The following is a 21885-nucleotide window of genomic DNA, read 5'->3' on the forward strand; positions in this document are numbered from 1 at the left end:
CAGGCAAAGACACAGAAATCAAGGATCCTGTGTCCCAGCCCACCCAATGGGCTCAGGCCATGGAAGAGCTCAAGAGGAATGTTGAAAATCAAGTTAGAGAGATGGAGGAAAGACTGGGAAGGGAAATGAGAGGGATAAGGGAGAAGCATGAAAAACAGATCAGCTCCCTGCTAAAGGAGAACCAAAAAAATCTTGAAGAAATTGGCACCTTGAGAACTAGCCTAACTCAGCTGGCAAGGGAGGTGCAAGGGGCCAATGAGGAGAAGAATGCTTTCAAAAGCAGAATTAACCAAATGGAAAAGGAGATTCAAAAGCTTACTGAAGAAAATAGATCTCTCAAATCTGGAATGGTACAGATGGAAGCTTTGGACTTTTCGAGAAAGATATCTCAGAACATACCGCGCAGATTCGAAAAATGGAAGATAATGTGAAATATCTTATTGGAAAAACAACTGACCTGGAAAATAGAATCAGGAGAGACAATGTAAAAATTCTGGGACTACCTGAAAACCATGATCAAAAGAAGAGCCTAGACATCATCCTCCACGAAATTATCAAGGAAAACTGCCCTGAGATTCTAGAACCAGAAGGCAAAATAAATATTCAAGGAATCCGCAGAACACCGCATGAAAGAGATCCAAAAAGAGAAACTCCTAGGAGCATTGTGGCCAAATTCCAGAATTCCCAGGTGAAGGAGAAAATATTGCAAGCAGCTAGAAAGAAACAATTCAAGTATTGTGGAAATACAATCAGGATAGTACAAGATCTGGCACCTTCTACATTGAGGGATAGAAGGGAATGGAATAGGATATTCCAGAAGTCAAAGGAACTAGGACTGAAGCCAAGAATCACCTACCCAGCAAAACTGAGTATAATACTTCAGGAGAAAAAATGGTCTTTCAATGAAATAGAAGACTTTCAAATTTTCCTGATGAAAAGACCAGAGCTGGAAAGAAAATTTGACTTTCTAACACAAGAATGAAGAGAACCATAAAAAGGCGAACAGCAAAGAGAAATCATAAGGGACTTACTAAAGTTGAACTGTTTACATTCCTACATGGAAAGACAATATTTATAACTCTTGAAAGATTTCAGTATCTGGGCACTGGGTGGGAGTACACACACACACACACATGCACACACGCACACATACATAGAGACAGAGTGCACAGAGTGAATTGAAGAGGATGGGATCATATACTAAAAAAAAAAAAATGAAATCAAGCAGTGAGAGAGAAATATTGGGAGGAGAAAGGGAGAAGTTATATGGGGCAAATTATCTCTCATAAAAGAGGCAAGCAAAAGACTTATTAGTGGTGGGATAAAGAGGGGAGGCAAGAGAAAAACATGAGATCTACTCTCATCACATTCCACTAAAGGAAAGAATATAATGCACACTCATTCTGATAGGAAAACCTATCTCATAATACAGGAGAGTGGGGGACAGGGGCACAAGCAGGATGGGGGGGAGGATAGAGGGGAGGGCATGGGGAGGAGAATGCAATACGAGGTCGACACTCATGGGGAGGGAAAGGACCATAAGAAAATAGAAGTAATGGGGGACAGGACAGGATGGAGGGAAATATAGTTAGTCTTATACAACACAACTAGTATGGAAATCATTTGCAAAACTAAACAGATATGGCCTATATTGAACTGCCTGTCTTCCAAGGGGAAGGGGTAGAGAGGGAGGGAGCTAAAGAAGCTGGAACTCAAAGTGTTAGGACCAAATGTAATGTTCTTACCACTGGGTAACAAGAAACACAGGTTAAGGGGTCAAGAAAGCTATCTGGCCCTACAGGAGAAAAGAGAAGACGGAGACAAGGGCAGGGAGGGAGGATAGAGGAGAGAGCAGATAGGTCACAGGGGCAATTAGAAAACTTGGGTCTGGGGGGGGAGGGGGAAAAAAGGGGAGAAAATTTGTAACCCAAAATTGTGTGAAAATAAATGTTAAAAGTTTAATAAAAATAAAAAAAAAATGTGTCTCAACTAGTGCTAGGGAACCTACAGCTTGCAGGCCACATGTGGCCTTCTTGGTCATCAAGTACAACCCTTTGACTGAATGCAAGCTTCACAGAACACTTGAGGACCTAGAGGGCCACATGTGGCTTTGAGGCTGCAGGTTCCCCACCCTTGCCTAAACCCATGCATTTCTGCCCACTTAGTGTCTGTAGAAAGAAGAGTGCTTAGTGTAATGTTAAATTTACAAATTTATATCCTTTCACTGAGCCCAGGATGGAATCAGAGGAGGAGAGTGTGTTGGAATAAATTTGGGAAGATGTGTTCACTTTCAATGATCCCAGGTTGCTTCCTACCACCACAACCAATCTTTTTAAGATCAATATTTTCCCGGTGATGCAAGATGACTGCGAGTCATGGAATACCAATACCTCAAAGTTGTTTGTGAACTGAAGTGAATTAGAAAGACATGTCATAGGGAGAGGCTTAAGCATACTACAGAAGAGAATTACATGTAGGAATGATGCAAAGTGTATCAAGGGCATATATGACTGGAAAAGAAGGTCTGATGATACATACGTAGTGAGAGTAAGAATAATACACAGACAATCTAACTGTTGAAAGCTCCCAAGGGGTTGTATGAATCCTCTATAGAAAATAGAGAAAAGACTTGTCTTCTGAAGATCCATTTCTCTTCTAAGGGAGGTAAATTTGGACCTCAAATTTCATCTACATAATTGTTCGGCCTAATAGAAGATGAGTTAAAGAATGTGTTCCATGAAGTTAAAGTCAGAACAAAAGTTTGTAGAAAGTAGATAGTATCAATTTGGATTCTTTGATATGGCACTACAGAAAACTGCAAAGATAAGGAGTTTTATGAACTGGATAAAAAAAATGTGTCATTTTTCTGTGTGTGTGTGTGTGTGTGTGTGTGTGTGTGTGTGTGTGTGTGTGTGTGTATGAGGAGGGTGTTTATGTAGAATCCATAATTTAGGATTTACCTAAATTTTCCTTTAAAAAGAGTTGAAATTGTCATGCATTGTTAAAATACGTATTGAATATTTTCCAACTGGTAATATTTGAAAATGACAGTCTGCCAAGAAGTTAGTCAGACATTCTTTTCTGTGCATGTAATGCTCATAATGAGTGTATATATTATATATCAGTAAAGATCATAATTATAAAGAAAATGTTTGGCTGTGACAACTGCATTACCTCAAATTCTCTCAAACAAGTCTTATGGAACCTTTAGGATATTATCTCCTTTCTACTCTGATCTCCTGTGATGCCTATTATGTTTTAAACAGACAAGGAAAACTTTTCATACGAATCTCTGCTTCTAGCCAATTTCAATTCTCTGCCAATAAATCAGAATCCCTAAGGCTGCTTTTTTTCAGGGCCGTGAACTTTGATCAAACTTTGCACAAATCTCCATTATGAAAAGGAAAAATACTCATCCCTCATTTTGACTGCTAAAGTTGAAAGACTAACCAGATAACAGAGTTTTGGAAATAAAGCTGTTGTTGGTTACTAGTCCATGGGGAAAACAGATGATGCAAAAGGAAAGACATTCCGGAAGTGTGCTGTTTGCCTTCCTCTACCATGTTTGACCCAGATGCCCTGGAAGAATATCTCCATTAATCCTCATGGCACATGAATGAGAATGAATGAGAGACATGAGTGGATGAAAACTACATTTAAGTCACATAAAGACAGATTACATAATTTTGTCATTTTAATACTACATAATCGCCTATTTATTTACATTAAAGTTAATGATATAGAATGCTTTTGCAACAAAGTAAATGAATGCATTTCTGGTTAACTAGGAGTTAGGAAGAAAAGATTTCTTTCACTGCTTGTTTGAAATATGAATAAGTTGCATTATGTTTGCATTTTCTTGCCTGAATCAAATATTGTGAACATAATAGAATATTTGTTCATATAGAAACTTTCATTGTCTCAGACCAATGATGTTGCATATCAGTGATCACACTATAGAATTGTAGCTGTAAAAACTACAATTCAGAAGGGGCCAAGGATGCCTAGAAATTCTAATAAAAACTAAAGGAATTTTTATTAGCTATGTTGGAGAAAGGAAGAAAATTATATATAGGATAATTGTTCATGGTGTTTGGAAAGATAGTGGGATCAAACTATAATCTAGTTGCTTAATTTTAATTCCTGGCAAAATTCTAGTACAGATTGCTAAAAGAATAATTGGTACCCCTCCAGAGAAATAAGCACTTTCATTACAAAGTTTAGCATAGTGGATAGAGAGCTGACCTTAAAGTCATGTAGAAATATGTTTAAATTTGACTCCTATACCTTCTTGGCGAAGTCAGTTAACCTCTTGATAGTGAAAGCTGTCTTCACAGATAGGAAACTGAAGGGCAGTTAATAGTAGCAATGGTAACTCAACAGGAGTTTTCTTTAGTGTTCTCAACATTTGGCCCAGGGATCCCTGGGAGTCCACAAGACATTTTAGGGAGTCTGAGGGGGGGGGGCAGAGCCAAGATGGCAGAGTGAGAGCAACAGCTCACCTAAGCTCTTAGACAGATTCCTTCAGATACTTCTAAAAAGAGAATTTGACCAAATTTTCGAGGTGCAGAATCCAATAGGAGACAGATTGTGGCAGATTCACAGCCCAGGACAGACTGGAAGGTCCACGGGAAGGATCTCCTTGAGCCCACGGCATACAACGCAGCATATCCAGTGCAGCAGAGCAGGAGGGCCCTGGGAGACATGAGGCAGCAGCAGGTGGAACCAGTGGAACGGCAGCCCAGGGTGAGAGACCAACAGAGCCAAGTGAGTGACAACCACTGAGCCCCAGATATCAGCCGCAGCAGCTCCTGAGACTTTCAGCCCACAAATTAAACATCTGAAAGTCACCTACTTCAACTTCTGGGGGCCAGGATGGCGGAGTGATCAGTAAATGCTCTCTTCTCCCCTCTTGATGACCTCAAAAGAACCATAAAATATTTCCCCAGAAAAATCCTGGATCAGTGGGAACAGCAGAGGGGGTAAATAGTCTCATAACACCTGAGGCTAGGAAAATAGCTAAGGGGGATTCCTCCTACTGTGGCAGAGGTGAACCAGAAGAAGAGGGGCCCCAGGGCGGTGGAAACTCGCACTAGGACCCAGGCGAGCCTCAGTGCTAGGAGAGGAGACGCAGGAGGTGTGGAAAATTGCACTAGGATCCAGGCATGCCTCAGCACTCCAGGGGAAATGGGAAGACAATAGGGCACCTGAGATCACCATCCCCTGAGCTTGCCTTTGCCTCAGCTCAGTTGAGGAGATCTCTTGTGACCAGATCACCCCTCCCCTAAAAAGACACCTGCTCTTAGCTTTTTCACACCAGTCAGCTCAACACCAAGTTCCGCAGCTTCTAACTGAAAGAACCAGAAGCCACAACACACAATCACCATCATGAGCAAGAAAAAGCAAAACAATCGTGAAAAAATCATAGGATCTTTCTATGGGGACAAAGACCAAAACACAAATACCAAAGAGGTCAGTAGTGAGACTGTACTTCCATCTGAAACTTCAGAAGGGACTGTGAACTGCTTGCATGCACAAACAGCTCTCCTGGAACAGCTGAAGAAGGAAACAGAAGAAAAACTGGCCAATGATTTTAAAAGTATGAAAAAAGAATTCACTGATGAGAACACCTCTTTAAAAAGGAAAATTGAACAAATGGAAAAGGAAGCACAAAACCTAACTGGGAAAATTGGACAAATGGAAAAGGAAGTACAAAAATTAACTGGAGAAAATAACTCCTTAAAAGGAACATTTGGACAGATGGAAAAGGAGATGCAAATGTTAACTGAAGAAAACAATTTGACAAAAATTAGAATTGAGCAAGTAGAAACTAATGACTCTATGAGACAGCAAGAATCAGTCAAACAAAATCTAAAGAATGAAAAGATAGAAGAAAATATAAAATATCTAATTGGAAAAACTACTGACTTGGAAAATAGATCCAGGAGAGAAAATTTAAGAATTATTGGGCTGCCAGAAATTCATGATGAAAAAAAGAGTCTGGACAATATCTTCCAGGAAACCATCAAGGAAAACTGCCCAGAAGTGCTCGATCCAGAGGGCAAAATGGTAATTGAAAGAATCCATTGTTCACCTCCCAAAAGGGATCCCAAACTAAAAACACCAAGAAATATTGTTGCCAAATTCCAGAACTATCAAGTGAAGGAGAAAATACTACAGGCAGCTACAAAGAAATCATTCAAATATCAAGGAGCTACAGTCAGGATCACACAGGACCTTGTAGCTTCTACATTAAAAGATTGAAGGAATTGGAATCCGATATTCCATAAGGCAAAGCAGCTGGGACTACAACCAAGGATCAACTACCCAGCTAAGTTCAGCATAACATTTCAGGCAAGGAGATGTTCCTTCAACAAAGTAAGAGATTTCCAGACCTTTCTGACAAAAATGCCAGAACTTCATAGAAAATTCAATCTTCAAACACAGGTCTCCAGAGAGGCATAAACAGGTAAACAGGGGGGAAAAAAGCAAAAAACTTGTTTCTCAATTTGGGCAAACTTGTTTACCTCCCTATAAGGGAAGATGATACCTGTTAATCTTGAGAAATGCACATCTATTATGAAATATAAAAGGGATATACATAGAGGGAACAGGTATAAAGTAAGTGATGTGATGATAAAAATATGATTTAAGCATGTGAAGGGATTGTAACAGGAGGTGTGAAAAGGAGGAAGCAGAAAATGGTAAATTACATCACAGGAAGAAGTACAAAATTATAGTAGAGGGAAAGAAGAGGGGAGATGAGCATTGTTTGAGAGGTACTCTCATCTGATTTGATTCAAGGAGGTAACAATAAACTTAAGTATATACTTCTTAAAACTTAAGTATATAATTCTAACTAGCTCTATAGGCAGTAGGAGGGGAAGGGGGAAGAAAGGGGAGGGGAAGCTAAAAGGGAGGGAAGAAGCAGTAAGGGTAAAGGAGAGTAAAAGGGAGGGGTGCTAAAAGAAGGAAGGTAAGGCTGCAGGAGGTGGTGGTAAAAAGTGAAAACTATTGAGGAGGGGAAGGGAGACAGGAGAACTAAAAGCACAAATGATGGGAAAGAGGATGGAGGGAAATACACAGATTGTAATCATAACTGTGAATGTGAATGGAATGAACTCTCCCATAAAATGGAGACAGATGGCAAAATGGATTAAAAGCCATAATCCAACAATATGTTGTTTACAAGAAACACATTTGAAATGGGGGGATACACACAGGGTAAAGGTCAAAGATTGGAGCAGAATATATTGTGCTTCAGTTGATGTAAGAAAAGCAGGGGCAAAAATCCTAATCTCAAACAAAGCAAAAACAGAAATAGATCTAATCAAAAGAGATAAGGAAGAAAACTATATCCTGCTAAAAGGCACCATAGACAATGAAGCAATAGCTTTACTAAACATGTGTGCTCCAAGTGGTATAGCATCCACGTTCCTAGAGCAGAGGTTGGGGGAGTTGAAGGAAGAAATAGACAGCAATACTATATTAGTGGGGGATCTCAACCTCCCCCTCTCTGAACTTGATAAATCTAACCTCAAAATAAACAAGAAAGTGGTTAAGGAGGTAAATAAAACTCTGGATAAGGGAGTCTGACCATTCAAAATTATTTTTATCAACACTAAGTATTGATACTTAGTTAAAATACTAAGTATCTTACTGATACTTAGTATTTTAACTTTAAAAGACTAAATATTTTTAACAATGTGAAGATATTTTAATTTCTAATGTGGTAAATATTAATAGCTATAACCCACATAAATGAAAACTCTTTGGAGAATCCTAAATAATTTTTGAGCGAAAAGAAGTTTTTGACCATAAGAAAGTTGATTTATTAAGGACCTTTATCCTATTCCAATCAGTATCAATCAATTTGATACGATAGGGATAGTGATTATAAGTTTTATATATTCAACACTTGAGCTGTGAGCTTCAGATGGTAAGATCACTTATGTATCAGAAGAAGCTAGCTAGAGACCCTCTACTCTCTTTTTTCCTTGTCATGATGACCAAGCCCAGTGTGGCAGATGACTAAACTTATTTTTTTGTACCTCTAGATCATTCTCTCTTGTCCAACATGAGCAGTGTCCATCATATGACCACCCTATGACCTTCTTGCTTCACCCAAATTGTAACCCTGCTAACATCAGTTTTGCTTATGCATCATGTCAACCATTGGAATTATTCTGTATTTGATATAGCTTTTCTTGAATGTTTAGATATCTAACCCTATAAAAATAGGACTCTGGAAGGAGGAGGCATCTCAGATTGTGAGGAAGATCTGAGGTCCACTTGATTAGAATGGGCCATAGACCCTTTAATGAAATACCATTGGCTCAGTGCTCTGTCTCAGTCTCTTTTATTGTGGTTTGAATAATTTTTATCACCACAATCAAAAGCTTTGAGAACTACTGTTCCACATGAATTAAATCAGCTTCAATTTAAAAAAAAATACATGCAGGTGATGGGGTCTAGTCCATAGTTGATTACAGGGATTGAATGCATAGATTTGGGAGTCATCTTTGTGGAAATGGGCAAGATGCATGATTTCTGATGAGGTGACGAAGTAAACAAAGAGAGAAGAAAACAGAGCCCAGGCTATAGCCCAGAGGTATATGGGCATCATGTAATTTGGAATGTTTGCAAGAGGATTTTCCTGCAGGTATGCATTAGACTAGATGATCTCAAAAATTCTTTCCAGTTCTGAGGTTCTATGAGTTAGTGAGACATACAGGGTGTCCCAAAAGTCTTAGCAGAGTATCAAGCTTTGAAAGGTTTTTTTTTTTTTTCTTAAAACTGTTAAAGCTTAGTACACCACTAAGAATTTTGAGACACCTGGTGTATTAATTCGTTACTGTAACCAGTGAGTAGGAAAGGCACACCCATATAAATAAGGCAATGTTTCTATCACTGAAGAGTTTATGATATTCCATTCCATGATTTCCATTGGAAACAAAATTATTATAGGGAGAAAAGCTGGTGGGTACCTTTTCTACACTTTGATGATATCTTATAATAAATGGAAAAGGCTGGATGTATAGTTGATATAATATTGAATTGGGACTCAGGAAGATCCAAATTCAAATCCTGATTCATATTTACAAACTGTATGACCCCAGAAAGTCACTTAAATTCTCTTGCCCTCAGTTTCCCTGTCCACAAAGTAGGGATGAGAACAATAGTACCTTCCTCATAGGGCTATTGTGAAGATCGAATAGGATGACATACAGATATAGATAAATACATAGATATATGTGTGTACATATATACACATATGTGTGTATATTTTATATACATATATATGTAAAGCACTTTGCCAATGCCTAAAGCACTAAATAAATGCTAGCTTTTATTATTACATCAAAAAATCAAAAGTTGACTGTTCCTAAACATAAAGTTTATGGTTTATTTTGGGGAGCAAAGGTAGAGTTTAATTATCAGTCTATTAATAGATAGGGAGAGAGAGAGAGAGAGAGAGAGATGCATACATACAGAGATAAATTTAGTGTAGAAATAACATCTTTAGTTGAAATTTCTAACTTGTGATGAATGTATATTTTTAATAAATTTTTTGAAAAAGGCAACAGGGGCTTATCTATACAGTTTCCCACTTGAATTCTGAGATGTTTAGTCCATTGTTTGTTCTTACTTTAGAATTTGCTTCTGCAATAAAGATGGAAAAGCCCAACAACAAATATGGTGAATTAGCTTTTGTCTTGAAAAGCAGGTCCTATAATTTATACAGGAAAATCTCTGGGGGTGAGGGAAAAGATAAAGTTAAATTCTTATCCTTTCGCTTTTGTTTCATCAGTTTTTCTGAAAGTACTTCAAATAAACACCATTTCCTTGGAGGCTCCTTTTGATAGAGAGGTAAAAGGAAAAGAATGAAAAGAAAATTGTCTGAGGCATGTATAATTAAAGCATTCATTCCTACTGGAAACAAATCAGTCAGTCAAAACAATGCATCTTATTACAACAAAACTCAGCTGAAAATAACACTTTAAGCCTGGAAAGGAGCCATTTAAAATATATTGGGGAATCACACCTTTATTTAAGACTTAAAATATTATGAGTTGTATAAAAATATGCTGTTTCTTTTTGTGAAATTAACCATAGAAATCATTTTTAATTGATAAATAGGAGCAAGATGAGATTATTAAGACTTCTTTTGACAGGAAATCTCTACTACCCTCTTCCACATAAGCAAAAATGTCTTCTAATGTGTGTCTTTTACCATGACAGGGAAAATAGGGCCAAGGTGGGAAAAAGTCTAGTCCACAAGTCTTGTGCTTTCAATTCTCTCCTTTGCCATAGCATTCTTCATCCATTATGTTGCTTACTATTATTTTGATTTTTTTTTTAGTTTTACAAAATGAAAATGACAACTGAACTCAGCACTTCAGGAAATTGTTTTTGTTTCCTAATTATTTATTTAGTAACAAACACAATTAAGGGAAAAACTACTTAGTCATCAGTATATGAATTATTTAATCCATTTGATCCTTTCTGAGAGATACTGGGGTGTGGTGCAGCTGAAAGAATTCTGTCATTTGCTGAGGTCAGAGTGCATAGATTCAACTTTTATTTCTGATGTTCACAATCTTTGTGACCTTGGATAAGTCAATTGACCTCTCCAGTCCTCAGTTTTCTCATTTGCAAAATACAAGGTTGATTTAGGTGACTTCTGAGTTCTTTTCCAGCTTCTCCTCATTGTATTCTTTGATCCTTGAATGTTGAAAAGTCACAAATAAAAGCTGTTTTCGTCACACATGCAAAATGCTATCCCTCTGAAAAAGGCATCTTCCACTGCCTTACTGGCTGCCTTTACATATGAGCAAAATGGGAATGTGCAACTCTCTCCACAAATAGTAAGAGAAAATAAATGATGTGTTGATTGGCAAAAGAAGTACCTAGAAATAGTTCATGATAACTTTAAGGATGGCATAATTATAACCTACCCACTTACTTTAAACTAGCAATTTAAACTAACCATACTTTTTATTTCCTTTTTTGGTCTAATTCTGTTCTGCAGAACAGGTCCTTTGAGACCTGGAAGAACTGAACAGTAGCTTTGCTCTTCTGGCACAATTAGAGATGACATGATTTCCTGATATTCTATTCAAGTTAACATCTGCCAGGCTTTTTGTTTTTGTCTTTTTTTAGAGTTAAAATAATAACAGTCTGAGTGTTAGTAATAATATTTGGCAAGTTCTTCACATAGGATTCAAACTTATAAAATTAAAAATACTCTGAAGTTTAGTCCTAGTATGCATTCTATTTCTTAAAAGAACATTAGATGAATTTTAGTTTAAAAAAATTTAAAAGGAAAAGAAATACTTCATGTAAACTAGGTATGGCCAAAACGAATCAGATAACAAAGATATGTTCTTGTCCCCAAAGCTTCGGTCTTGGGGTTTATCAAATACTAAATTACTGTGGCCATTTACTATTGTGTTTTGTGTAACCTAATCTGTCCCACTGATATAATATTGTATTTCTTAGTCAGTACCAGATTGCTTTGATGATCATCACCTTGTAATATAGTTTGAAATTTGGTACTGCTAGGCCACCTTCCTCCACTTTTATGTAATTTATTCTCTTGATATTCTTGACCTTATGTTCTTCCAGATTAATTTTTCTATTTTTTCTAGCTCCATAAAATAGTTCTTTGGTAGTCTGATTGGTGTGGCACTGAATAATAAGTAAATTAATTTAGGTAGAATTTACTACAAAAGAGAAATCAAATCTCATCACTGCCCATTTTTCATGATGTTGTTCAGCTCTCTTTATCTCTTTTTCCCTCTTTCCTTCTCTTTTTGTCTCTTTCTCCTCCTCCTTTGATCTCTTTCTCCCTCCCTTCATCTCTCTCATTCTCTCTCTCTCTTTTATTTCTTTATTTCCTGTCCTCTCATAGCATATAATGAAGGCACTACCTATTACTCTTATTCAATAAACATATTAGTCAGGATGCATAAAGAAAGCAGTCTCCTGATTTTGAGGATAAGCCTTGTTAAAAAGAAATCAGAACCCTGAAACAGAAGTTTTTTAAATGTGGAATCTTATGTAAGTATAACAAAAGATTAATTATTGGAAGTTGATATTCAGTGTGACATGTATAAAACAAAAGACAAGTTTGGAAGTTGAAACTGTGAATAGATAAGAAGTTATTCATACTAGAAAACAAATCTGCCAGGCTTCTGATGATTCATTGAAAGTAGCCTCCGATTGAAGTCCCTTGCTAAGTTCTGAGTCTGGTTTATTCTGGTTTCACAATATTTAATATCCAGTGGCTGATCACAACCCTATTTTGGGCTCATGTCACCTCTTACCTGGACTATTACAGACCTTTCCTAGAAATAAACTAAGACTTTTGGAACATCTTTTTATTATACTGGTTGAATTGAGAAATGTTTATTTTATTCATCTATTTATATTACTTTAAATCTTCCAAAGAAAAAATTGGCACTTTTGCTACCACAATTCCATTGATATTGTAGCACCAATATAATGCATAATAACCAGCTTCATTTATCTTCTGTTTTGTTTGAAGGAGGGCATAGGAGTTTCTGAAGAGCTGCACAAGGTCCTATGATAGCAGGTTGGCCTGCCCTGTTCTGATCACCTCTGTAGTGACAGTGATTAGGTTTAGCACCTATTCTTGGTTAAATTGCCCACCTCTAAAATGAAGATGATGGTTTCCTATACTCTACTTTTTGACAGCACCTGTATGTTGTCTTTTTAATTACTGACAAATTGAATTGTGTCCAGAGAACAGTGACAAAGAAGGCAAGAAAGCTGAAGACCATGTGACAATGAGAGCTGACAAGAATGAAGGATTGAGGGATTATTAATCTGGAGAAGTAAGATTTGGTGGAGAGGGAAGAGGAGAGGTATCAGTTATTTGGGAAATTGTCATGTGAAGAGAATTAAATATGTCCTCAGTGGGCTCAAAGGGAGAGAACTAGGAACAGTGGATAGAAATGGCAAAGAGGCAGATTTTAGTTCAATGGGAAGAAAAAACTTCCTCAAATCAACAAATTAGAGCTAGTAGAAAGTGAAAGAGCTACTGAAAGTGGAAGAGCTACTTACAAAAGTAAGAAATTCCACATCATTGGCACTCCTCAAGCAGAGGATGAATAGCCATTTGTAAGGAATATTGTAGAAGGGATTCTGAGCATGAATGTGTTTAACTAAGTAACTTCTGATTCTATTTTCAATTCTGAGATTCTGTGAATATGAAAAACTCAAGGGACCTTAGTTTTTCAAGAATGCTTCCCCTCACTTCTTTTTAAGGGAAGGGAGTAGGAGTGGGATCTATGAGTATGGAACAGTGAAATACCATCGTGTTATATTATTTTGCTGTTTTAATTGATTTGCTGATTTTTTTCTTCCACTTTAAACAAATTTCTTTGTAATAAGGACTAATACTTTGAGAGGAGAGACAGAGGAATATAAGGAACAATGTAGATGATATAAAAAGAGAAGATAGCAATAAAAACCAAACTATATTTTGGAGAGGCAAGAGAGAAAAAGAAACCACTGCTCTTTCCTCATAAAATGTGACTCCCCTATTCATATGACAGAGCAGTTCAACATGTGGCAAAAATGTAGCTCCTTTGATTGGTTATACAAATATTTTTCCTTCAATAATAAAAAAATAATAAAAAGATGTTAATACAACTTCTGGCAGAACAGATGTAGGTCCTGAGAAATTTCCAGATGTTTTCAATGAGGACTGGTTAGTGACTAGTGTCATGTGCCAGTTAGCATGTTTAACCACCTGGAAACCCCTGGCAATCAATGAGAAATCTTTTGTTTTTATAGTGGTAAGCTGGCCATCATCCAACAGTTCCAGAAGGTGTGATTCATTAGCATCTGTCCTGATTTTTTGAAAAGCAGAGAGGAAGCATAGCAAGACATCGAATGAACCCACATTCTGATGAATCTCAGTGACACAGAGATGGTTATAAAACCTGATTATTTAGTTGAAAATTTGTATCTGATTAATATGTTGCCAAAATTCACAGTAATTTTAACCAATTATTAGACTCTTTTCCCCTATGGAGCCTCATTTTGTCAAAGCAGTGACTTTGGCTTTTCAAAGGCTCTGTCAGCAGAGCACAAGATTCATCAGGTTCTATCCATTTGGAAAGATTTCAAGTATGAGTCAAGAAACAGACAGTCACTACTGTCTGAGGATCAACCTGTCAAAGCATTGTAGTGTGGTCACTAGTTGATTAAATCTTTAACCATGATTATCTTTTAGAGAAAGAAAAATGTAAAATAGCCCTCAGACTTGCACTGTCCCCGTTCCAAGGACACATATGCCACATCCTTCTTCAAGAGGCTTTTGCTGATGACCTCAACTCTTCATGACCTCTCCCAATCATGTTTATTTTATACACTGCTCTCTCTTAGTTTTCTTCTCAATATTCTTTCCAGGATCATCATACATTTCTTGCCACTATACATGTGTATATAGGAACTAAGACTCTTCTTGGACTTCTCCATTTTGAGCCTGAGGAATAGCTTGTACAACTGCGCAAAGGTGGAAGATTGAGACTAGATAATAAGTCCCATTTGCCTGGAAAGTCAGGAAGCCACTGAAAATTTCTGAACAGGAGAAAATGACATAGGAAGATAACATTTGCAATTATTTTGGGGGGATGGGACAAGACAACCAATTAAGATTATTATGATAAACTAGGTCACTACTAGTGAGAACTTGAATTAATGTGGTAGCAAGGGGAGTGGAGAGGAGGAATGATGTTGTAAGATCATAAGGTCATAGATTTTGAGTCTGAAAGGACCTCTGAAGTCATCTAGTTCAAATTCCTTATTGTAGAAATTAAGGCCCAGAGAGAGCCTTGCACAAAGTTAGACAAGTAGTCTGAAAAAAAATTGGAATTTGTCCTCAGGTTCTCCCACTAAATATTAGACTTTTTTAAAAACTCTATTGTGCTAACTTTGTAATGCCAATAAATGCAACTGAGTTTGAGGGAACGTGTCAATGTATATTGAGGTTACCAGGCTGTATGACTAGCAGGGTGGAGGTTTACTTAAAAAAAAAAAAAAAGCAAGATTGGTGCCAGAAGACTGAAAGGCAAAGAACTCACTTCTTTATGAATACTATGCATTTTTTCAATATACAAGACTGTAGGTTAAAATATGCTTAAACTTGGTCAAAATACGTTATGAAAATATTTTAATTTCTAGCCAAAGTATGAATATCCAGACATTCTTAATGTTTAGTGGAGGAAGAAACAGAACCCATATTCTCATAGAAATATAATAAATACCATCTGGGCAAAAGAAGTAAAACATATAAATGAAAAGATGGGAAACATCCCAAAAACCTTGTACAAGACCATGATATACTAATTATGAGACTCCGATTAAACCAGTATTTGCTGGAGCTCTGTCTCTCAAATAAAAGCAGTAGCTGATAATTTCCTAACTCTTCCTACTGATAATTTCATCCTCCCAAAAACTGAAAAAAACATGAAAGAAGTGGCATTCTGGATCTTATTTTTATGAATTAAAAAACAATTGATCTTTGAAATCTTGGACCCTTTTGAAATATGAAAGGGTTAGGGACCACACCTCTTAAAATTTTTGATAAAAAAGAGAAAATCCAAACATAATCAGCTTTACACCCTAGATTTTTGGAGAGCAGATTTAAAAGGATTCAGAGAATGAATGAATGAATACATACATACATACATACATATTTATATATATAACATTCCATGGACTAAAATCTTACATGAATGAGAAGCTATTAAAAATGGAATTTTGAGTTAACAACTAGAAACAATTCCAAAGAAAGAGAAAAGAAGTTGTTGGCATCAACCAATGTGGATGTGGATGCTCAAGGAACTCACCTAGAAACTTGAATAGCCATCAAGAAAGAGCAGGCAATGCAAGAAGAATATCAAATTATAAAATATCTCTGTAAGAAGAATTATAGGGCAATAAAACTGAGCAATAAAGCTCAGAATAAGCTGAGGCTGGCAGGAAATGTTAAGGATAACAAAAATGGGTTTCTATGTTGGAGAAATGAGAAGAAATGAAGAAAGGAATGACTACTGTTAAGTTCAGTTGAAACCATGATAGCAAGAGATGGACAAAAGGCAGAACTACTAAATGGTTGTTTTGCTTCAGTTTTCGTTGGCAGATGAATCATTTAACTAGAAATGGCAGGGAAATGGATTTTTTAAACTTTGAATCAAGAAAAAGAGAGAGTTTAAAAAAAAGAAATATAAGCTCTTTTTGAGTTCATGTCACCAGGGTCAAGTGAACTACATCACAGGGTATTGAAAGGACTGGACTTTGTGATTGCTGAGCCATTAGAAACAATCTTTGAAAGATCTTGTAGAATGGTAGGGGTACCTCAGGATCAGAAAATTTTACAAATTTTTTTTTCTCAAGCTCAAAAAAAAAGGAAAGGGAGTAGAATGTGCAAATTACAAGCAATGAGATTGACTCTGGTTTCTTACAAAGCCATTCTGGTCTCATCAAGAATAAATGATTTATTTTTTTGACAGTGTAACTAGACTGTCCAAAGAAGGCTATATATTTGATGTCAGAAAAGTATTCGACAAAATCTTTCATAGTATCTTTTTAGACTTGGTGAAGAGAAGTAGGCCAGATTAGAGTAAGATCAAGTATACTGAGAAATGATTAAATGACCAGTTCCAAGAATAGTTACTAATGGTTCAATATCAATTTAGTAAGAGAGCCATAGTAAAGTAGTTCATGGATCTGTGCTTGTCCCTCTGATTTTTTAGCAATTTTGTCAGTGACTAAGAACAGGAGACATTTTCAGAATACAGAATTAGGCGACATGATTGATAATAGAGCATCCAAAGAAATCTTGATAGACTACAACATTGGAATAATTCTAATAAGACAAAATTCAGTGTAGATAAGTGTAAGTTTTAGACTTGTGTTCAGAAATTCTATTTCGGACATATGGGAGATATAGCTATATGCAGTAGCAGTTTAAAAAAACACTCTTGAGGTTTTAGGAAATGGCAGTTTCGGTAGAATTAGGATCAGTTAGTGAAAATTGTAAAGAAGTTTAACATCAAGAAAAACTTCCCAAAAATTAGATTCCTTTGGAAATGGAATGAAAAGTAGTGGGTTCCCTTTAGTAAGAATTCATTTGTCAAGGAAAAAAAACCTGGATTGCCACTTGTCAGTTACTTTGTAAAGAGAATCCTTATTTAGACATGGGTTATATTAATGAAAGGTAACATGATGCAGTTGTAGTTTGGATAGACTTGGAATGAGAAAGTCTGTATTCAAATCCTGTCTCTGATAGCTGTTAGTTGTATGTTTGCTAGTGAACTTTTTTGATACTTGGTTTCCTCATCTATTAAATAGTGATAATAATACCTATGCAGTTGTAAAAAGGTTTTATGTATCATGCTTTAAAAAATTTAAAGTGCTATCTAAATGGCAATTTTTGTGACCTCTGAGGTCATCCTTATCATTCTGTAATTCTGTGAATTGTTCTCCAAAGAACACCCAGAGAAAATACCTTAGAAGGTAATTGGATCTGCCAGTAAGAAAAGCTTCAGAACCAGAAGAATAACCCTCCCCAGTCCTAGTGTTTCCTTACCCTACTTCATACTCTCCATTTTTTCTGGTGAATCATAATACCCCCAGTCAGTGAGTGATTAGAGAAATCAGGAAGATTATTTGGAGAGACATGTAAAGAATGAAACAAAGGCAAATTCCCAGTTGCTAGAATGATTAGTGCAGAGACCTGATGCTAATATTATTCTGCTTTGTATCTCTTTAGGGCCCAGAGTTTTAAACAGTGCGCAAATAATATGGACTCATTTCTTATCCAGCTGTGCCATCTTGGTATATAGAGAGGAAGTGCCAGTATGGTAAAATTATTAAGTATGTAGCTCACTTAATACAATGCAGAACTCTGTGTGATTTCCTTAATCACATTTCAGCTGGTGAAAAGTTACTGAGTCACTATTTCCACCCTTAAACACAAAAATTTCTGTTATGCCTTATTTTAACATAAATATTTTTTATTGACTTTTGCCATCTTTCAAACCTTAACATTCATATTAAGGTGAGCTTTAGAAAAATTATTTTTGCCAAATTCTAAGTAGTCATAGAATCATTTCATATTAATTTTATAAAGAATTAATTTTATCTTTCAGTGGTGAAAAACACAGTAGACATGCATCAAAACATAGCATGGGTTCTTGTGTTATAGTTTTGGATGTACTGCTAAGTTCAGTTGTGACGTTTTAAGTACCTTAAGTTTAAGTGCCTTCTTAGATACACAGCACTGTGTTAGACTCTAGGGTTGTCAAGGCAAAAATATTGTAAATTCCTTGACTTGAAGAAGCTTGCATACTACTAATAGGGGGTTGCAACATGAATATAGACAGCAAATGCCTAGTCATGTAAACAGATTCAAATGGGAGAAAGCACTAGCAATTAGGAGGACATAAAATCAAGAAAATCTTGGAATATGGGGAGTTTTAACTGAAGTAAACTGAAGGAAGGTAAAGATTCTACAAGGCAGAGTGCGGGGGGCAGTCACCTATAAAAAGACATAGAGGTAGGAGGATTAATGTTCTTTGAAACATAGCCATTGACTCTGGAAAACATCTGACTCAGAGTAGTTAACCTAAAAAATGAACATTATCATTACTTAATATCAGTGAAATAAAGGAGTCCCCACTGTAAGAACTCTATTCCAATGTTGAAGTGCCCTTGTATTTTTGAGCGCCATTCCAACAGAGAACACCCCTAATAATTCCTAAGAAGTTATTAATTCTTTGAGTATGGGCCCAGAGAAAGCTTTTGTGTTGCACATCTGAGGAGCAATCTATCTAACTTCAAAAGAGTTCAACATCATCAGAGAACTACCAGTTAATCAGTTGTTTTCACTACATCTTCTCATGAAAATCATCTCTTAATAAATAGAAGGGGTTGCATTAGTGGAGGAAGTACCAATACTGAAGAAATTGTGTATACCTGAAGTATTAAAATAATTAAAGTAGTAAAGTAAAATGCATCATATTGAGATATCAAAGAATGCTCCCAGGCTTTCCATTGGCTTCAGTCATTAAATATATTACCAGTTACATTAAATTTAAAATTTAAATTTAAAGAATTCACTTATATAGTTTACAGTTTGCATTTTCAGTGTTTTATTTTTTTTTTTACAAAATAATATGGATCAGGTTATACCGTTTGAGTCATGATTAGATTTATAGATAATTTTGAAAGTAGTCAACTACTTTGCATCAGGGAAAATAAGACATAAGACATAACATGGTAGTGTCTTTGTTACATGATTTTATATCATGTGTCACATTGCATTTTGGAATAAGAAGCTTCTGGTAGAAACTCAGACATTAAATCATTTTCATTTTTTTAAAGACCACAATATTACTACTATGTTACATTAAATCTTCTGTTATTCAGTCTATAATTATTTCAAAAAGATTCTAATTTAAAGTAATTTAAATAGCATTTTAAAATATTTATAACTGTTCCTCTAAGCTTTGGTAACTAACACTGTTATACAAATGGGCAGACTAATTAAAGTATCTGTAATAAAGGCTTAATTATCTCTTTATTTGACTAAAAAACAAAATGAAACATTCAACATGGATAGAGAAAATAGATGAAAACAATATCTGAAATGCTTAAATCAGCTTTTCTTCTTCTTTTCCTAGGCTCAACATGGGAAAAGACATTTCGTCAGATTGGCTTTGAAAGGTAACCAGTTGGATTTATGATGCATCCATTTCAAAGTTTTAAGAGTGATTCAAGAATTGATCAATTAGACAAAAAATGTAGTCTGTTGCATGGGAGCAAAACTTTCCTATGTAGATGATGTGGCCCATACTTTCTTTCTTCCTCCCTCCTTTCTTATTCCTTCTTTCCTTCCTTTCCCAATAATCTGAATGATGGAAGTAACTCTCCACATGGAAATTTATTCCACTAATGTAATTTACCATATGTAGTCTTGATAAGTTGTCTGAGAAGCTGAGACTTTAAGTCACTTATCCATGATCTCACAGCTAGTAAGTGTTTAAGTCAGGACCTGATTTGCGTCCAAATACTCTCCATTATCTCATCCACTCTGCCATATAGCCACCTCTGAGAGACTAATGATGATTTACATCCAAATGACAGAAGAAAATAGTGGTTTAATATAATTCACAAAAATAGGAGATCAAACTAAGAAATGATTTGTTTAAATTAAAAGATAAAGATACTATAGATTATTTATGTTTATGTTTTTATGTTTGTTTGCTCATCTCTATAAACTTCAATAATCCTATTAATGTTTACCCTCATCTGTCTAACTTGCCTCTAGGAGTAATAATTGGAACTCTTTCAATAGTAAAACTAAAGTATCTTAAATTCCCAAAATATGAATCCTCCATTTCCCCCTTCTTCCATGAATTTTATTCCTATTGGTTTTTATCTTCTATTCATTTTCACTAAAATCATTCATCCTCTCTATTTATGAGTTTTTGTGTAGACCTATTTATTCTAAGATATTTCATGTTGAAAAATGAGGAATGGGCTCATAGTGTAAGATTTGTATGTGTCCACATGCATTGTCTAAAAGTATAGATGGTATAGATAGTAGGGATGGCATGAATGTATATCTCTAGCTTCTGGCCCACCCTTCTCTAAGGGATTCTTTAATTTCTATCGTGAGGGGAACAAGAGGAGTTTGGCACTTGTTCCTTATGGGTTTTGAGCTTAAAAGAGCTTTCTAGCCTCCCCCACCAAAAAGAGTATTGCTAATCCAGGGATGCCAGTCTTGTTCATAATAAAAGCTATTTTTCAGGCTCCTAACCCTTCCTTAGCTTACTCACCAGCTTGATTCCTTTGCACCAAACTGGTAGTACAAAATACTATCACAGCAAGTAGAGAGTAACCCCATTGATCCAAGAAAGCAACAAACAGAGAAGTTTTACAGATTAGAATAAACCAGAAAGCATTCAAGAGGGAATGAATCTTCCAGTAAAAATGAGATATATCAGCTCAAACCAACAGAGAGAGACCTTGATTTCACCCAAGGAGTAGCCCCAGAGTTTCTAGGGAGGTAAGTTAGAAGTCAGTGCATGTTGAAGAGCTGGCTTCCCCTAAATGTCTGAAGCTTAAGGCTTTATGATATGCCTCCAAGAGAGTGTCTAGGGCCATGATGGTTTCTCTTCCTGGCTTTGGCACCAGTTCCAGCCCTCACAAAGACTAGTCGAATTAAGTAGAAGTCATGTCTTCCTCCCCAACATTGCAGCCCCGGGTTTCAGTGGAAGCCTAATTACAATGGCATCAATTACAATAGTGTCCATAGTCTTCCTCTCTTTTTTCAAATTATTACTGCCAAGAGTACCACCATTCTTCCTCCAGAGAACTGTGAAAGTTATATTCCTAAAGCTCCAGCCTGACCATGTTATACCCTACTCAATAAACTCCAGTGCCTATTGTCCCTAAGGTCAAATAGAAACTCCACTATTTAACATGTCAATGTTTTTCAAAACATCCTCCCTTTCTGGTTCTTCTTGGTATTCTTTATTCATGATATCCCATCTTGAAAACTAGCTCAAGTGGTACCTTCTAAAAGAACAATTTCCTCATTCTCTCAGCTACCAAGGCCCTCTTTCCCCATACTACCTTATATTCATTTAAATATATTCTTCATATACATATGTGTGTGTGTGTGTTGTTTTGTCCATTAGAATTTGAATTTTTTGAGGTAGGGACTGTTTTTACTTTTATCTATCTCTAGTAAAGTGTTTGGCATATAATGGGCACTTAATAAATACACACACACACACATTGATTGATTAAAATGAAAATTAATGAACATGTTTAAAGTCT

The 21885-nt window shown here is 36.1% G+C and overlaps 1 protein-coding gene across 11 annotated transcripts in view; it reads left to right on the forward strand.

Annotated features, from left to right (window-relative positions):
- PIEZO2 (piezo type mechanosensitive ion channel component 2) overlaps positions 1-21885 on the forward strand; it is a 533986-nt gene that overhangs the window by 251278 nt on the left and 260823 nt on the right. For all 11 annotated transcript variants that reach the window (XM_072604214.1, XM_072604221.1, XM_072604219.1 and 8 more), the window contains one exon: positions 19722-19764. In XM_072604214.1, coding sequence (XP_072460315.1) covers positions 19722-19764 — 43 coding nt within the window. The remainder of the gene's footprint in view (positions 1-19721; positions 19765-21885) is intronic.

This window comes from Notamacropus eugenii, chromosome 4, assembly GCF_028372415.1.
Source record: "Notamacropus eugenii isolate mMacEug1 chromosome 4, mMacEug1.pri_v2, whole genome shotgun sequence".
In the NCBI taxonomy this organism is placed as follows: Eukaryota; Metazoa; Chordata; class Mammalia; order Diprotodontia; family Macropodidae; genus Notamacropus; species Notamacropus eugenii.